The sequence below is a fragment of the Lepidochelys kempii genome, chromosome 1 (genome assembly GCF_965140265.1).
Source record: "Lepidochelys kempii isolate rLepKem1 chromosome 1, rLepKem1.hap2, whole genome shotgun sequence".
Lineage (NCBI taxonomy): Eukaryota > Metazoa > Chordata > Testudines > Cheloniidae > Lepidochelys > Lepidochelys kempii.
Window position 1 is genome coordinate 225,253,864 of NC_133256.1, and position 20,377 is coordinate 225,274,240.

The 20,377-nt window shown below is 37.9% G+C and overlaps 1 protein-coding gene across 6 annotated transcripts in view; it reads right to left on the bottom strand.

The window, feature by feature from the left end:
* ATXN10 (ataxin 10) overlaps window positions 1–20,377 on the bottom strand; it is a 338,101-nt gene that overhangs the window by 180,631 nt on the left and 137,093 nt on the right. For 3 of the 6 annotated variants that reach the window (XM_073315935.1, XM_073315878.1, XM_073315889.1), the window contains one exon: window positions 366–3,618. The exons of 2 other annotated variants lie outside the window; for them this stretch is intronic. In XM_073315935.1, the coding sequence (XP_073172036.1) occupies window positions 3,428–3,618 (191 nt within the window). In that variant the 3' untranslated portion in view covers window positions 366–3,427. Of the gene's footprint in view, window positions 1–365; window positions 3,619–20,377 lie in introns of those variants that run through there. One more of the 6 variants, XR_012155465.1, reaches the window with a different exon arrangement.

Sequence of the window (20,377 nt, forward strand, 5' to 3'; positions counted from 1 at the left end):
AATTACTGAAACTTTGAAAAAAGATAATTTGTATATTCAGAATGCCATTTACAATTAAGAAAGAGGGAAATATATATTGTTTAGTTCTTCTCTACAGCCTTATATGACAGGTTTTATATGTATTCATGTATTTTGAGATGTCAAACTACAATGACAATATATTGTAAGAGGTTATCAAACTACGTCACCATAAAAAAAAAAACCATAGAGAAGAGGGACTTCAAGTCTTTAAAACAGTTTTTGTCACAAATGAACCTAAATTCAGTTTTAATTGCTTTTATCAGCTCAGTGAGATTAATTTATTTGGAAGGTCAAACAAATATATCAAGAAAAAAAATGACAAACAATTGAATAAATGTTGTGGCCATTACATTAAAAATCTGAATTTTTTTTTAATACTCATGAGGTACATATTATATAGAACACATCAACACTATTAGATGATCCAGGATACAATTCAGAAATAAATTGGAAAACATTCAAATCTACTTCTCTCAAGTTGCAAAAAACCCTGTTAAAATCCATCCACTCACTACTATGAAAATCCCACTTTATTTTTAATAAATAGGCCTTGTCTGAAAGTTCTTGAAAGCAATAAGATGATCACAAGACTTGATTTGACTGCTTTGCCTCCCTACAAACTCAATAAGGCTTGCTTTTTTTAATGACTGATTCATATGCTGTATTAATCCCCTAGCATAGAAAACAAATCTCTTGGAGGCTGGAACTCCATTGGAGGAGGACAGGGAAGCTGTTGTGTTCTGAGAATTAATCCATCCAGGAAAATCAAAAGCCAGCCACTCAATACAGTAATCAGCATGTTTTATACTATGAAAGCCCTACATTTCTCATTTAGAAAACAACGATTACGCCATTATGTAATGCCACAAAAAACCCTTTTATTTATTTGTGTTTGTTATTATTTGGCTTATACTTATAGGTTTGTGTATATTCCATTGGTGGGCATACAAACCATTGAGTTAAGAAAAGTGTCTATTCCAAACTGGTTAAAAGGAAAAGGGAACTCCCACTGCTTATTCTACAACCAAAGATTTATCTGGATTTGCTTTGTGGACAAGATTTTAACTCTTTATAACCCAGAATAGAAAGAAATCCTTTGCATTTTTGTTTGCACAGAAAGGTCATTTTCTGTCCAGGATGCATTTTTGTTCATCTTACATTTTTGTCACTGCATTATATTATCTAATGTAAATTCTGTAAATGTGTTAAAAGAAATCTGAAAATCTTCTGAGATTTTAGAATTATAAGTTTAAACACTTCCATTTTATTTTTAAGTGCTAGTGCCTTTGACAAATCCTTCATTAAAGTTCTTTAAGGTAAAAAAACCTAAAGATTAAATCCATTTACTTTTACAGAAAAACACTACTACATTTATTACATTTATTTTATTTTGAGAACCTAAAAATTGAAACAGTTTTTCTTTAACAGCTTGATAGAACTGAGTTGCCATATTTCAGTGCTATGAATGATATTGCATACCGCTGATCTTAAATAATGATTTAACTACTAGATAAACTGCAGCCTAAAAATGACGTGTAAATTTTATGGGAGTTGTCAAGGAACTGACAGTGTAGACTCCACAAAGAACACAAAAAGTATTCCCTGTGCCATTAAACTAGAGATGGTACTGAATCCTATATAGCCTTTATAAACTGGAATGCAACAGATGAAGCAATTCAAAAAAATTCTTCCAGTGTGCTGTCATACACTTTTCTGCCACATCATTTAAAAATCCCAAATAAGATATCTATTATTTTGTTGTTTTTGTTTAGGCAACACATTTGGCCTTTTGAAATCAAAGAGAACCTTTTCTTCCTTTGGTGTTTATATTAGAAAGGAGACGTTTGAAAACTACAGAAGTGATAGTCCTACCTTCGTGCATGTGATCATCTTTGTGTTTTTAGACACTTTACTACATAAAATGGCTAAAGAACTAAAAGGGGCTGCAGCTCATAGCCCCCAGCCTAAAGCCAAACATTGCCTAAAATGAGTGCACTACTGGGTGCTGGACAATAATGTCATCCAGTCAGCTCTATGGCCATGTCAGGTGAGCACTATAAATGCCTAGATCATGTGTTTAAATGGAAGGATTTCAGCTTCCCCCAATAATTTAGGATGCAGATAAGCATAAATATAAATGTCTTAGAGTTTAAAAAACTACATTCATTTTCCCTTTGAATATGGTTGTTTAAACTCTAATACATTTATATTGACAAAAGTTTATTATTCCAAATAAAGTGATGAGTGAAGTGATAGTTGACTCTTTTGTGAGACAGAATTCATTCATAGCAGTAGTATATACAGAGTTAAAAAAATTATCAGGTAATAACTTTTGTTCTGCTTTATGCATCAAGAGCCATGTTCCTTAATTTCTAAAGCAACAGTTCAGAACAAGAAGAGTTAATCATGCACTTTTTCTTCCACCCATCTCATTCATGCCACATTCCACAGTGGCTGGGTCCAACAACAATATAGGAGGGTACCTAAAATGAAGAGGCAGGGCCTTCCATTCTTCAGCCTCTCTTGAATTAATTAACTGGAAATGAGTTTTGTCAATGTTTTGGAAAGGCGGAGGGGTGAAAAGAAACTGCTAGAATTAATCACAGTGAGAAACTACCTCTTCAGCCGTCTGCCAGAGTTCAGAAAACCCATGAGAAGTGCAAAATAAAAGGAGAGTGGGTTGAGTTACCATCCAAAGGAACAAATAAAATTCAAATAAACATCCAAGTCTCCAAAATACAGACATGCCCCAGAGCAGAGGAATTCAGCATCTGTTGCCACAACAGCTTCAACTTTGTTTTTAACATACTTAGCATAAAGACTAAAAGTAACAAGATAGAAAAGATAACTTACGAATAATTTAAATACACAGAAGGCAGCATTGCATGTGTTTAATTCAGAGAGTATTTATGTATATCCAATCTCTCACTGTCATATTATATAAATACAAATATTTAAACATTCTGATTTATTTTTTTAAGTACCAACATTTACTAATTAGCTAGTTAGAACTGATTCAGCACTGCTGCTTTTAACACATCACAGAAGTGATATCTCAGTGATTTTTTAACAATTATTATCTTCAGGTATAACAAATGAGATAAGTAACCACTAATCAGTTTCCCGGCTTCATGACTCTCTTCCACTAGCAAAACAAAGAATTAATGAAATTACCACCAATCTCCAGTTTTGAAAAGGTTTTTGCATTTGTGGTGTTCATGTGTCACAGTGGTGAATGACCATTATTGTTTTACAATTTCTCTGGAAAAGGTCATAATACTTCCAGCAGTTGGAACTTAAACTGGAAAAAAAATGGAAATCCTAACAGGGCCTTCATATTGTATTATTTAGGAAATATCCCTCTTTCTACTTGGTGACAATCCTCAAAAAGTTTACATGTGGCTGCTCATGAAGTTGGGTTCTTTCGAACAGATTTCAATATTAGCTTCTCATCTCGTTTCTCAATCTCCAAACCCATGTTCTTGAGGATGGAATTGTCTGCCAGTCCCTGCTGCTCCATCTGTGCAATAACCTCTTGGTTTCTTTCATTTTGCTCAGTGAGATTTCGGATGGCATACACAGCCCACTGATTCACAACTATAGAAGAGAATTAAGGAATTTCTCATTTTACAGACAAAACAGAATGCTCATTTTAATTGTGGAATGAAACCCCCTCCCCCCAAGATTTCTAAAATGCAAGTTAGTAGAGAAAGATTCTTCAAAATTACGATCCTGACCCTGCGAACACTTATACACGAGTAACATAGCTCATGAGGTCTCACTGACTTCAGTCAAGCCAACCAAGTTTTATCCTGAATTAAAAAAAAAAGCAATTAACTGACCAAAACAAACAAACAAACAAAAACAAAAACGGGACACTCTTGAATCACCCCCTTCTTCCGTTGACACAGATTCTGTAAAAACAATTTTAAAAAAGCCAAATCTAATTGAAAATCATGGGAACATTTCTAACACAAAGCTAAAAAAAATCCCACTGCAGTTTTTGCAGCATTGTGCACTAAACAATCTAAAAATGAAACTAACTATAAACAAGAAACAGTGAAGCTGATTGGCTATTTTCATTTACAAATTGAGAAAACTTTCAAAAAAGGAAACAAACATAAATAGTCAATTACACTTGTATTAAAATTGTTCACGTAAATGATAAATGGTGGTGTTAGTAACATAGGCGACTTGTTTTTAAGAAACACAATGTTTTAGACGAAGTTATATAAGTTCAGTTCCTAGTGCTTGGGTCTCTATCATAAAACCCACTGACACTCAGAGGACCACGAGGTAGTTCCTGCAGAGATGCTAATGTTTGAACAGGCACAAGTGACAACCCATTTGACTCTTAAGTGAGTCCCTTCCAGCTAGGATTCAGGCATGTCAGAGGAATTAAATTCCCAGCAATATCAATCTGGCATCTTCCAAGAGAACTAAAGTATTCATTTTTATGAAATGTCAGATGTTAGTCCCAATTCTGGAGTTGAAAAGCTATGTTATGGTATCTTTTCCTAGACACCCACATGGGAGACAAACAATTCTGAATAATTTCATACAAGCTTCACATGTAGCAAGACATGCCTGTAGCACACCACTTATTTGCAACATGTACCTCCACGTGCAATAGAAGGATGCACATAATTTACTCATCTCCTTGATATCTTTTGGGCTAGACCATGTCTATGTACAGAGACATAACAGAGTGTCTATTGGCATTTGCCTGTGGCTGTAGGAGAGGAACTATCTGGCCTCGGGAGGGTAGGAACCCCAGCCAAAAACGTAAGATGAAAGGAAGTCCAATTATTAATTATTTCTGTTGTGATAGAACCTACAGCAGAGATACTCAGACCTCAGTGGTTCAGGAGCCAAATTAGCGATCACTCAAAAGAGCCACAGTAGTGTGAATTCATTGTTTCATTTACTATATTTTATGTGAGAGAGAGAGAGAGTACTATATAATAATTAATATAATATATATTATTCTCATAGCAAAATGACTGACCAAGTATCATATCAACCACAATTGATTAATAACACAGTAAAAGCATCCTGATTGGTCAATAATTAAATCAGTGTGTTTTAATATCATGTCCTGCAAAGAGCCACTTGTGGCTTCCGAGCCTCAGTCTGAGTATCACTGACCTAGAGTATCCAGCCCCAGTACGCTAGGCACTGTACAAACATGCATTTTCTTATAATTCTCATTGTTTCCTTTGTTTCCTCTGGTTTTTGTGCCCAATTGGTGTGTCTTGCCTTATTCTTAGAGAGTAAGCTATTCTGGACAGGCACTGTGTTTCTAATCTAAACTAAGGGGTTATGAGTAATTCATGATGTCAGAGGGTTTCCGGTAACAAGTGATGGCTCTGGACTCACGAGGTGGTGCCCAGCACAATGGGGCCCACTACTGGTTGGTCTTTAGGCACTACCATAATAAACTTGATTAACAATAATAATAGCATGGGCTCTTCTCCCTACCTGGGTACCCAGCTAGATAGGGCAGACTAAAGAGGCAGCTAGACTGAAGTCACATAAATCAAAGGATTCTAAACAAACACACTTATCAGGTGGTAGCTCATTTGTCACATATGATTGACTGTGTATAGCATCCCTAAAATTGGAGTAGGAGAAATCTCCAGCAAGGCCGTAGAATTATACATCTTTTGGCAAGCAGCAATGATTGATACCCATATTTTAATTAGTGCTGCATCAATAAAACTGCACTTTACCTTTCAACAAAGTATTATTATTATTACATTAATGCATTGTGAGAACTGAGACTGAAAAGTTCAACAAATGTCAGTTTTTAGGGCCTTTCCCTAAAAGAGTCAGAAGAAGATTCTTACCACCACCTTCCTCTTTCATTTTCGAGTTTCTGGCCAGTGGATGGATTTGTATGGGGCCAGAAAGGGATTGGGAAATCAAGACTGGGGGTGAAGCATGGGGGCAGGTAGGCAAAGAACCGTAAAGGAGAAAAAAGATCTTGAAATGAGAATTCAGTAATGAAGAATATCCACTGTTCCTCTCTTGTGAGTATGTCATTATTACAGTTAAATGAATGTACAAACTATGACAGATTTCAGAGTAACAGCCGTGTTAGTCTGTATTCGCAAAAAGAAAAGGAGTACTTGTGGCACCTTAGAGACTAACCAATTTATTTGAGCATGAGCTTTTGTGAGCTACAGCTCACTTCTTGGATGCATACCGTGGAAACTGCAGAAGACATTATATACACACAGAGACCATGAAACAATACCTCCTCCCACCCCACTGTCCTGCTGGTAATAGCTTATTATTATTATTATTATTATTAAGCTATTACCAGCAGGACAGTGGGGTGGGAGGAGGTACTGTTTCATGGTCTCTGTGTGTATATAATGTCTTCTGCAGTTTCCACGGTATGCATCCGATGAAGTGAGCTGTACCTCACAAAAGCTCATGCTCAAATAAATTGGTTAGTCTCTAAGGTGCCACAAGTACTCCTTTTCTTTGTACAAATTATGATAGTTATATAAAGCTACATTAACTGGTCATCTCTCACTGTGAATTACCAAATTTTGCAGTTAGATGAGTATATAGAAGAAGTTTACCAAATACCAAGGAAACAAAACCAAATGTGAAGGAAAATCTCTGTCATCAGCACTAATGACAACAGTGGACAAAATCGATTGGTGAAGCATGCAAACTAATGAATGCTGTGGATGAGGGGGAGAATCAGGATCACAGTCCAGCAGTATTTCCTTACCCTATTTCAGGGCATTATCGAGGGCCAGAAGGAGAACCAGAGGGTAACATGATGATCCCCCAAGGTGAAGCAGGACATCACTCACATTGTCTCTGCCAATGGCATAGCAGGAGAATTTCACCCACTGTGTTCCATCAGAGATATGGCTCTGAGTAGATCATTAATAGGGAGCAGATCCGTTGAGAAAGGTGGTGAATTCTTTAAGTAGTAATGTTTCTGACCCAAACTCTAGTTTGTTTTGTTTTAAAAGATGAGATTTACTGTATTTTTAAACAATTAAAATTTGTATTAATCTTTGCATTGCCATTACAGGACATGAAGATGGTAATAAGATTAATTCCTTATCAGACTTCCTGAAAATGTGTGCTAACTCTAGAACAAATGATCTATTCCTATTGCCCCCATGTCAAATTAATTCATGACTATGTAATTTCTAGTACATCTTCACTAAAAATTATCTGATGAAACCCATTATCATCACACGATTTGCCATTAGCGACCACTGTACTTAAAGCTGCAAAATGATTTCAATAATATTTTCACTTGCGCTTAACTTTCTCCTTTCCATACACAGGTTTTCCATTGTACAATTCAGAGTCATGAATATGGATAACTCTCTTTGTTAGCATGCTGAGAAAGAGACCCCTGGATGGCTGTGTGCAAACCTAGACAGACTTAAGTGTCAGCAGAGATTAAAGTGAGCCCTCAGCTAATATGCACATTACCCTCTTGTTCCTCTCCAAAGATAGATAGAGAGAAAATTAAACATATTCTAAAGTCTCTAATCCTTCCAACACTTTAAGCACTTTATTGTATACTCAGCTTTAGAAAGAGAGCTTCTGAGGTTTCCATAGTTACTACAAATAAGAGCATGAGCCTGTTTGTTGTGAAATGACATAAAAGAAAAAATGCAGCAAGCATGGTAGATCTGATTTGGCAGGGTTGTCTAGACTTTTCAACAGTACATTCTGAAGTGTCAAATTAATGAATGTTAGGCGAGAAACTGAAGATTACAGTATCTTTATCACACTAGAGCTTCTATATAAAGAAGGGAGAAATGGAAAGAGTAAATCCTTGTTCCTTTTGTGAGAATTTCACTTCTTAGCAAATTAAAATATACAAGGTATAATCAAGATATAGCTAGTTTGCACATATTTATATAACTTCTCTGACCTGCCGCTATTTAATTCACAGACCCCAATATTTATTTTGATTTATACAAATGCTCTAGACTTCCTCAACATAGCCAATACATTCATCCTAAATACAGCAGTTTAAGTAGCTGTTTAAGTTAACCCACTGCAAATCACCCTTGAATAATTTGCCAACCCACAATTCCAACTACCTGGGAAAAAAGATGAGCTTGAACTGTGCCATGAGATTTGTGCTATCTTGAATTAATATGATAAATGTGGGTGAAATCTTGACCTTACTGAATTCAAGGGGATTTTTGCCATTGACTCAGGAGGAGGACAAAATTTTACCCTGTGTTTTTATTTTACCCACTAAACTTCTGCTAGGGTATATTGTTAAATTCTTGTTATTAGTAGCAGTGTGGCATGGAAACACAAATGCATTCACCACCTTTCTGATGAATTATTTCAATGTGTTTGGATGTGTCATCTTTTGTATATTAATTCCATTATATCACTGAAATTGGAAGCAGCTATTTAATTTAAGTAGTATGAACTGCACAGTACGAACAGACACAGAAATGCCTTATCAGGAAACTACATAAAACATTTAAAGATTTATAATCCAAAATGTTTTAAATTCCCTTCATGACTTAACACAGTGGTTCTCAAGCAGGGGTACATGTACCCTGTACCCCTTGGGGTACAAAGAGGTCTTTACAGGCGGTATATCAACTCATCTAGATATTTGCCTACTTTTACAAAAGGCTACATAAAAAGCACTGGCAAAGTCAATAAAACCTTGAAAATTTCATAGAATGACTTGTTTTATATTGCTCTATATTCTATAAGCTGAAACGTAAGTACAATGTTTATATTCAAATTGATTTATTTTATAATTATATGGTAAATTTGAGAAAGGAAGCAACTGCTCAGTAATAGTGTGCTGTGATACTTTTGTATTTTTATGTCCGATTTTGTAAGCCAGTAGTTTTTAAATGAGGTGAAACTTGGGGGTACTCAAGACAAATCAGACTCCTCAAAGGGGTACAGTAGTCCGGAAAGGTCGAGAGCCACGGACTTAAAACATAAAAAGAAGCGCCAAGAAAATCAAAATATAAAGAACAAAAACTATAAGCAGTTCAACTTCTTAAAGAACTTGTTTGAAACAGATCTATATGGCTAGAAACTAGAAAAGTTTAAGTACAGTACTTGCTAAACTGTTTCTGCCAAGTTGCAGCTCATAATCCAAGTCTCTAGGTGTTCTATGGCCAAGAATAAAATACAAAATGCCACATTAAAAGACTCGCTTCCGTTTACAGAAGTGATTGGACCACAAAGAAAAGAAATAAACACTTTTCCCCATAAGTCTTCCAGTCCTTTCAAGCATTTTGTATCACAGTCACTTGAAAGATAATTCTTTTTGCCACTATAGAGGTTTTCTAGTCAGCTACTGGCACAATTAGTCACAGTTTGGATCAACAGACTGTGATTGACCACATGTAGTAGACACTCAGACTTTTAGTCCTTCACTGTAAGCCAATTCTTTTACAAAGAACTACAAGTTATTTAATTCTTCCTATGAGTAGATTACAACAGTTTCACAAAGCCCCAACTACCATGTAAAGGTGGTAACAGTTCAATACAATGTCTTTTTTTTTCTTTATACTGTATATTTACTTTGGTTTGCCATTATTTTGTGTATTTTTAGCAATATGTGCATGACACTGTCCATTTGTTTTTTTAAAGCCCTCATGTTGTTACATATGTTTCTGATCCTACACATTACTGACATTACATCCTCAACATTAGATATTCTTAGGAATTAAAACTCATACAGATTAAAACTGCTCAGTAGGCAAATATTGTGCCATACTAGAGTTATATATTAGCCCTGAAGAGTTTGGGCTACTGGTTTTTTAGAGATACCACAGAAGTGGTGATTAGCTGAGGAAATTAATTTATTACCTATTCTGAGTTTAACAGAAGAGAGCTAGTGGCAATGCAATCTCAACCTGGAAAGAATGGTTTTTTACCTGGACTGTAACTTGTGTTCTTCAAGATGAGGATGCAAACATGTATTCCACTCAGGTGTGTGTGCACCCAGCATGCCACAGCCAGAAAACTTTTCCACAGCAATACCCGTCAGTGTGGTACATGTGCCCTGTGGCTCCTTGTGGCCCCTCCCAAGGCTTTAAGGGCAGCACTGCCCCCCCACAGCTCCTTCGCACTGGAGAATAGCCTCAGAGTCTGATGCAGAGGGGACAGAGCGTGGGTCATGGAATACACGGTTGCATCCACATCTTGAAGAACAGTAACAAGATAGGTAAGTAACCGTTCTTTCTTCAAGTGGATATAGATTTGTATTTCACTCAGGCGATTCACATGTAGCATCATAAACAATGGGGCTTGGAGTCTTTTTAAACAGTGTCTGAAGGATGACCTGGCCAAAGTTTGCAGTCTCCCTTGAAGCTGTTGCGATGGCATAATGATGAATGAATGTACGTATTCATTCATCATTATGTGCGAGGTCGCAGCCCTGCAAATGTCTAGGATAGGTACATCATTCAGAAAAGTTATGGACATTGCTTGAGCTCTTGTTGAGCGGGCAGAGAGACATTGGAGAGAAGGTGTATTGGTCACTTTGTAAGCAGTGGTAATACAGAATGTGATCCATCCAGAGGTTATCTGGGCCAAGACTGCTTGGACCTGCACCCTAGCGCATAAGAAACAAAATGACTGTCTAAATGACCTAACTCCGTCTACATAGAAGGCCAATCCCCTTCTTACATCCAAAGTATGTAAACACTTTCCTTCCAGATCATCAAGAGGTTTCGGAAAGAACACTGATAGGTATATCGTCTGTTTAGGGTGGAAGGCCAACACTAATTTAATTAAAAACTTTGGGTGAGGTCTCAAAGACACCTTGTCCTTATTAAAAAAAAAAAACCACCACCAAGAATATGGTGGGCCCACTGTTAATGCTTGCAGCTCACCTACTTTCCTTGTAGATGTGATGGCAATAAGGAAGGCCATCTTCAAGGACAAATGTGCTCAGAAGCAAGTAGAGAAAGTTTCAAACAGGGATCTCATGAGAGCGACTCACACTGTGTTAAGGTCCCAGAGAGGATCTGATGCTTTTACAGGAGCACACAAGCGAGTAAATTCCCTTGAGAAACCTAGTAGCCATAGGATTGTAAAACACTGTTCTCCCCTGACCAGGTGAGTGAATGGCAGAAATCGCTGCCAGGTGAGTCTTCAGGGAGCTTAAGAAAAAGCCAGAAGACTTCAAATGTGGTAAGTATTCCATAATGTCCTGGATACTTGCCCTCATAGGCTGAAATCACGCGAGCGGAAGACCAGAGTCTTTGCTAAATAGGTGGATTTAATTGATTGTTTCTTAGTGTTAAGTAAAATCTCTTGGACTGCTGCAGGCAGCTCATCTCTTCCTGATCTAGATATTGAGAAGCCATCAGTTGCAGGCTGTTGGGATCTGGATGTCGGATGTGCTCATATGAGACCAGGTCTGGAAGAGGAAACATAGGTTGTGGACGTTCCACTGAGAGGCTGCAAAGATCTGAATGTAAGCATTGTCTTGATCAAGTTGGGGGCGATTAGAATAATCTTGGTGTAATCCTACTTCAATTTGAGGATGACTTTCAAGATCAGTGGAAGCTGAGTAAAGACATACAGTAGGCCTGGTCCCTGTTTCAACAGAAAGGCATCAGTCAATGAACCAGGAATGAGGCCAGCTAGAGGCCAAAACTGATGGCATTTCTTGTGGTCTTTTGTACCATTCTTCTAAGCAATTCCTGATATGATGAGCCTGGGGCTCTTGAGTCCTCTGGAGAGGGTGAGAATGAATTGACCGAAGACAAAGTAGCCTCCTGAGATAGATCTTGTTTGCCCAATAATCTTGTTGGGCTGATTGTTAAGTAGGGAGAGCTTCTGGCTGCTCTTCCAGTAGACGAGGCTCTGATGTGGACAGTTCCAGGACTTTCCCCTGGAACTGGATAGAAATCAAGATCTGAGGATCTAGGGGCCTCTAAAGGGTTCCCCATAAGCCAGTAGGGCATCAGAGGCCAAAATGTTTCAGTCCACGCTAGCCTTTCCTTACTAAGTGACCGATACCCATTATGATCAGAGATCTCCCTTTTGAGGTGGTCTGGTTGATTTACTGGATTTTTCTTGCCTTGATAGGGATGGAGATGCGTCTGACCTGTATCCAAAGGGGTCCTCTGAATAAGCAGTCAGCACAGGAGGCACCCAACCAGGCAAGGCTGCTGTCCACCTTACAGCGGAATGAAAGTAAGGTCAGAATAAGCGGTGGCACTGCAGGGGTACCACGTCTCAGTTCACACAAGGTCTAGCTGCTAAGCCTAGTTCCAAAGCAGGCTATGCAGGAGCATAGCCTGGCTTCAACAGCCATGTCAGTGAAGGACCTGGTACCAGAGGCAAAGCTGAGGGTGCGGTCAGTGCTGAATTTGAAGCATGTCTCAGCACCCAAGCACCAGATGGCATAGACAAAGCAGTCTTAGATTGTCTTTTAACTGATATTGATGCTGGTGTTGACAATATTCTGTCCCTGATGCAAAAGAAGTTGAAGGCCCGGGACAAGCCAGAGATGATAGCAGCTCCACTGACTCCTACATCAACAGTGAACCACAGACAGACAGATGGAGCAGGTCCTTCACTTCCTCATGTGTCTGTGTGGTGGCAGGTACTGAAATGGGTACCGCTGAAACAGTGTCCACTGGCACCACATTTGACAGTCTCTGCCATGACGGATCCAGATTTGACGGTATGTTACTAAGAGTTTCTTGCTTTATTGCCAGGCAGACATGGGCTGATAGTGCAGCTCTACTTTGGGTACCTGATAAATCTAAGTGTTGCTCCAATCCACCCTCTGAGGTGGAAGACAAGCCACTCACTGAGCTCAAGTGGCTCCTATAAGTCTTACGGGTCCTTTGGCATGGAACCCCTGGAGAGGAAGACTGATCTCTCCTTCAAAAGGAATCCAAGTTCAAGAGCCTGTTCGAAGTCTATCATAGTAGTGGTTGACTGTGCATAGACAAAGCAATCTGGTGCCAGTGCAGAGGTAGGCCTCATTGTGTGTTCCAGGAAGTGCTGCTCGAGGCGCAGATCCCTAGAACTCTGAGTATGTTTCTTGAAGGAGTGGCGGATGCTACACCTCTCCTTGACTTGTCCTTCACCAAGACAGCAACCAATGTGTGTGGATCTCTGTTAGGAATAGAGTTCCCACACAAAGGGCATTGCTTGAAGCTCAGAGAACACTGCATGTCCAGATGCTCAGCAACACCTACTAATTACAGTAGCAAATAACCTAGAATAAAAACTGAAAACAATGAAGAAAACCAAAAGGGTACTAACTACTTACAAAATTAAGTAACCTAATAGTTAACTAAACAGAAAAAAAACGTAAGGAAAACCACACGGAGTGGTGCAAGTGGTATTAAGGAACCGAGGGGAGTCAGGATGCTGCTGTCCTTATATAGTCTTAAGGGGGGCCATGAGGAGAGAAACACAGGGCATGGTTGCCACTCCAACAGGTACTGCTGTGAAAAACGTTTCCAGCTCCAACATACTGGTTGCACACATACTTGAGTGCTATACATATCTATGTTCATGTACATGTCTATCAATTAGATTTTAAGTGTTGTATCTTAAATTCTTGTAATGCACTTTGAGTTCTCATCAGGCATAATTGTAAAAAACTTTGAAATAAATAAGGAAGGTCAAAAAATTTCAACTAGCGTTACTATTTATAACCTAGTGCTGTAAGTATACATACCAAAACCATTCAATCTCTGCTCCCTGTAATCTGCATACAAAATTGATATGTATTAAAACCTAACTGGGAGTGATAAAAACCATACAATATAAACAAATTCAATACAGAGAAGAGACACAGCCAGATTATAAAATTACAGAAAACCTATTACACTCACACACAGTTCAAACAGGAGGAACGTTACTTAGTCCTTATCCAGGAAAAAATCGTAATAAGCCCCAGCACTTGCTTTACTTACCTGCAGAGACACTTGATAATTGATTCTACAACTATTAGAACTGAAAATACCAATATTTAGGTTGGCAAAAGTATCTCCCATCTACAGTGGAACAGATTGGTTTAAGAGCCAATGTGATGTAGGAATGGGGGAGAGGGGGGAGAAGCCACCACTATACTAATATGCACTTCCAGTATGAACTGCAGCGGAATTTCTGCAGCAGAATGGTTACCCAGAGCTTGATCCCTGGTTCCTGCAGGAAAATTCCTGAGGGGCCTAAAGGCAGGGACATTTCAGGGGACTCTGACAGGGATTTGTCCCTGATCGTACTACCAGAGGTGGGGTTTTTAACCCTGTGCAACAGGCAGGGAACCAAGACCTCTCCCAACTCCAAACTATTCTGAGAGCTTAGCAGGAGGTTAGGGCCATCCCTCTCCGAACTAGCTATTTTATGCAATCTCCCCTACTGCTTGGCAGCAAAGCTTCCTGTGATCTGCATTATCAGGGCTTCTGCAGCAGGCACTTATCCCTAGCATTCTGATCTCTACAGGACTGGAAAAGGGATGACAAGCATACAGCCCTTTGAATGGATCCCATTTACAAACTTGTGCCCACAAAACATTTACTGATAAAACGAAGTTAATCTCGGCTGCTCATCCTGTATGCCAATTTTTAGAACAATACAGTTCATACTGACCAAGATTTTCAACAGTACCATTAATGGTTTATAAATGAAAAATGTCGGCTCTGCCTGATTTATAGCAGACCTATTTCACTGTTTCTACAACAGTTTCAATAATTTTAATAATTTCAGTAACAGAAAAGAGATGAGCTTAAATATTTTTCTACTTCCCATAACTCTACACATTTCTTCCTACACTCCCATCCCTAATTCACCCCTTAATTCACTTGGTCTCTTTCTCTTACTATTGAATTTACAGCTTTTTCATGTTATCCCTATGCTTAGAACCTTTCCTAATCTCATGTAGCAAATGATCTCCACCTTCTGACCCATTTCTTCCTCTGACATTCCAATGTAGAGCTCCTCTCCAAGATATATGGCTTCTAATTTGGGTCCTATTTTTGTTATTATGTATGTTTAAATTAAAATGCAAGTTCTTCAAGGGAGGGATTTAAATTATCATTATAATTTATAATTTATATTATAAATTATAATTATTATAATATTTATTATAATATAATATAATTATAATAATTATAATTTATTATATAAAATTAAAATTTATATTTTAAATTTATAATTTATATTATAAATTATAATTATAATTATATTAAATTATAATTTATAATTTAAATTACCATTATAAATTGGTAGATCTGAAGACCAGAAGGGATCATTATGATCATTCCAACCTGACCGCCAGCATAACCCAGGCTATAGATGCTCACTCTAATTCCTGCATCAAATCTTCCCATGAGCTATTGGCTATCCTTTAGAAAGACGTCCAATCTTGATCTAAAGACTTCAAATTATGGAGAATTCACTACGTCACTAGGTAACTTGTTCCAGTGGTTAATTACTCTCACTGTTAAAAATGTGTGTCTTATTTTACTCCTAGGGAAAATCTGTGCCACTGACGTGCAGAAGAAAAATGCCTTCCCTCCCCACAGATTCTCTCTGCTTCCTTGCAGAAAATGGTTTCTGTGCTCACTCATTCCTCCCAGCAGCTCAGACACTCTGTTTGGGCAGCTGGGGGAGAGGGGTCTGGGGATGCCCCAGGGTGCCCAGAGACATTAGTCCCAGCTGGGCAGGAGCGGTGGGGGAGGACGACAGAGATGGAGTTCCTCCTCCCCCTTCCCTGCACAGAGCTGCCAGGGCTCAGTCAGATTAACCCCACGAAACTTCCCCATAGCTGCAGGAAAGTCTGCATCGCAGGGGGAGGGAAGGATTTCATGGGAGTGGGTCTGGATATGTGGGGGAATAAGGCTCAGTGGGGTGGGAGGTCAGGTTGGATGCAAGGGGTTCTGGGTTGGGCGGATAGCGGAAGCAGCTGCCTGTACAGTGATTCCTCCCACACCCACACACCTGGAAACTATTTATTCATAAATATTTTAAAGATTCCTTTACCCATTTAAATGTAGGTAGTTGACAAGAGAGTTTATTTTGATCACTTCAAGAATATTAATTCCTAAAATTTCAGATTGACCTTTGTTTATTTTAAAGCCTGACATAAGCCTATATTCCAAAGTCAATTGTTCCATTATGTTTAAGGAAGCTTCTAGATCCTGAAAAATAACAATTCATTGTCAGCATATAAAACTATTTTGTGTTCTGATCCAGAAAGTGTTTTGATGCCTTTACCAATGGACAAGTTCTCACATTTATTGCAAATGACTCCACTGCCAAAGCAAATAATGGGGGGGGGGGAGTGCGAGAACAACAGGCAATCCTGTCTCATACTCCTAGACAAATTAAAAAAAAAAGGCTTGATGGACCATTAACCACAACTGATGCTCAAGGATGTGTATATAGGGCCAACGTGCCCCTGGACAACTGATTTCCAATCTGACTGAGATATTTCTACTCCAGTCAGTTGAAGCGTCTCTCAGAATCAAAAGAAAACAGCAGATGGGAAAAATCACAGATTAAATTCAGAGTTGTTCTGATATTATCAAATAGACACCTGCCAGCAATGAATCCATACTGGTCATGGTGAACATATTTGGGCAAAATTACACTCAATCTGGTGGCTAGCACCTCAGCATAAATTTTAGCATCCACACTAATTAAAGAAATAGGTCTGTATGATGTGCAATTGGTAAGATCTTTTCTTTCTATAAGAATGACCCTAATTTTTACCTTCTTCCATGAATCTGGAATCTCTTTCCCCTCCAGTATAAACAATTCAGTTAAAATAGGGACCAGAACTTGCTTTATTGCTCTATAATACTTCACAGAAAACCCATCAGCACCTGGAGCTTTATTTGATTTTAAATACTTAAGAATTATAACTTCAAATTCATTTGCAGCAATCTGCCGCAGTCTCAGATATCGACTTACAAGTTCAGGATTTGGATGTTCTGAAGCATATAAAGTATGGAAAAAGCAAGGTTTCAGAAATCTGTTTGATGCCAGTTATTAAATCTCCCTTTTCATGTCTAATCAGAGAGATGGTTGATTTATCTTGCTTATTTTTAACTTTCTAGCTAAAAGCCTACCAGTTTTATTGCCCTTTTCATAATATAAGTGTTTGCTCAGCCTTGCCTGTTTGTAACAGGTTAATCTCTATTTTCTTATACACGCTTTCAGGTCCTGTAGATTTATAACTATCTTCCAAAACAAAGTTCTTTAGTCAAACTCTCTTCTTCAGGAGTGCTCATCTTTTTGAGGTATGATGCTTTATTTATAAAGATTCCCCTCCTTACCACCTTTCCAGCATTGCAAAGAAGATTTTTATTGATGCCTTCCTTATTTCCTTCTATATATTTCTGAAAATCTTCTTCCAGTTCTTTAATTCTAAGGGTGTGGGGGAGAGGGGAGAGTTGTCTCTTCAACTGCCAAGCCCTTTGTTTTTCCCCTGAATCTCAAACTTCTCATGTAATATATGCGGGGGCATGATCAGACCAAATTATAACTCCCAGATTAACAAAAAATAAACTTCTATAAACAAAAATCCTATCAATCCTGGAATAAGATCCATGAGTAGCAGAATATGTATAGTGCCGGACATCTAGATTCATCTTCTGCCAGACATCCACCAGAACAAATTTGCACTTGCTCCTCCCAAATCCCCTGTGTGTACATTTAATCAATCTAAAGTAGGATTAAGCATCTCGTTAAAATCCACCCCTATGAATAATGTGCCCTTCCCTAAAACTTCCTAAATCCCTAAAAAAACTGATCAAAAAGGGTGGTTGCCCTTGACTGGGAGCATATACTTTGACTAAGGTGAGATCCAGATCTTAGAAAAAACACATTGAATAGCATTGGGCTGACAACAGATTCCTGCAGGATCCCACTAGAAACCTGCCCACTGAGTAAGGATTCCTGATGTGCAATTACTTTTTGATATCAGTTAACCAGTTTTTAATCCATTTAATATGTATTCTCATGTTCTCTCTCTTTATGCGAGTGAAAAGCACAAGGTTCACTCATCTAGCAGCATTACAAAGACTAAAAATAATTAAATGACCAATTTTAATATGGAATTTTTGTCAAGTATTGTAGAGCTACTGGGCTACAATAAACATTTAGGGATATCAGGCTATTTTTATAACAATGTCCCATGCCAAAGCTTACAAAAATTTAAAAAATTAAGCCATAACCTCTAGTTTGTTTTACTTTTTCCTACACTCAAATCTGTAACACTAGCTTAAAACCATATATATGACATTCATTTTTGCTGCTAAGGCTGCCAATTTTTTTAAAATTATGACTTACATGTTTAATAGAAACCCATAATTTATGAGTAGCTATAAATCTTTTGGTTTTAGATGAGAAAGAAGTCACACTCTTGATCAATTTGTGTGTGTCTGAGCCTGTGTCGCGTGTGTATAAATACAGAAACATGTATACTTCAGTAGCTTTTCAAAGGCTGGCATGAAAATCTACCAATCCAGGCACAAAATCCACTCAACCCATACTTCATTTTCTATGATGAGTGATAATGAAAGCAAGCATATTTTATATTCTTAAGTAGAACTGCACAAGACTGATTTTATACATCTTTCCATCTGTACATTTTTACACCTTTGGTGTGCTAAATATACGGTTCGCTAGGAGAGGATGCTACCACTTCTTTAGTATTATTACCCTCCTAGACGGTAAACTTTTGGCACCAGATCTAATGGACGAGCTAACGTATACCTGAGATATGTTCATATAACCTGTAACTTACTATTCATAAGTCTCCAGCAGGGGGCAAAGGAAGCTGACCTACGTTCAGGACAAAAAGCTCTCTTTTCTAGATCTTTAAAATATTCTTCCTTAGAGTGTGCAAGTTAATAAAGTACCTTAACACATGCTTATCTTTTAGCATGTGCTTAAGTCTTATTTACTTCAAAGGGACAAACGTGCTTAAGTGCTTTAGTTGATTCAGAGTCTTTGAGTAACATTTGGGGCATATTTGCTGTCTCTGCTGTTATTTAGAATTTTCTAATGCGCTGAGACACACAAATAATGGAAACAAGTGAAGTGATTGAAAATACTTTCAACACTGTCAAGTACACCAGGTGATGTCCATCAGTGTGAAGCAAAAATTTTGAAGCGAGCGTCAGAGGAAAAAATATTTGGTGAAGTTTTTCCTCTTTGGTTTATGCAACATGGCTGCCATTAGTACAGATCAGGCCTGCTTCAAATCGTGTGTCAAGGGAATTTCATGACCATATAACCTAAAACATAAATCTCTCTAGATTTTTTCAGTTCAATTTGTGTTTCATTTTTGAGTGTTTTACACTATTTATTTTAAAAAAATAAATGCAGCTGAATTTCAAACCAAATGTTTTAAAATGAAAAGTCAAAAAATTTCATTTTCAAATGACCTGCCTAACTTTATTTATATATTGCAAATAGTTTTGGTGCCCCTCAAAAAAGCATTTTTTGGTGTGAATTTACTATTCACTGGAAAAAAAATCCGACTCTTAATTGCAGTAATCAAGACAGAAGATGTCAAGGGCCTGTAAGAGAGCTTCAGTGATGGAGAAAAAGGATTTTGGAAATATTATGGAGAAAGTAGCAGCAAGATTTGAACATGGTCTAGATTTGTGGAGCAAGCGTCAGAAAAGAGTCAAAGATGGTCCCCAGTTTACTGGCTTAAGCAACAGGGAAAATGGCATTGTTGTCAATAGTGACAGAAAATAGGGTAAGGCTGGAAGGATCTGTGAGGAAGGATGAGGAGTTCAGCTTTGCCAATGTTAAGTCTGACATTTCTGGAGAGACATGCAAGAGGAGATGTCAAAAAGACAGGTTGAAATATGGAAGCTTTTTGCAGAAGGCATTCCATTCTTAAAACTATTTTTGGACCACTCCTTTAAAAAAGAATTTTTGGGTCTCAAATTTCTCATGCTTAGTCTCAGCCCAGAGGGTGGGGTTTTCAAGAATTCAAGAACTCTCTTTCAAGAATTCAAGCTTGTCATAGATTTAAGTCATCGAAAGAGGGTTAGGGCACAGGACAACTATGACAAAATTTGGTTTAGAAATAATGAGTTATTAATTCCTTACTTTTACATACATGAGTTGGTGTTTTCAGAGTTTATTCTTCTGAAGGGACTTACAAATATTATAATGTGTACAAGAAGGTCCTCACAAATGTTACAATACACCTGGCGTTACTTCGTCTGGATCTGCACAAGTAGTACCTGTGTACTGTGCTAATAGTCATAGTTGGTGCTGGTAGGAATTATGAAAAAGGGTGAGGGATTTCAACCACAAAGACTTCCAAATGTACATCTCTGCCTGGGTGTAACATGGCAGGTTTATATGATCT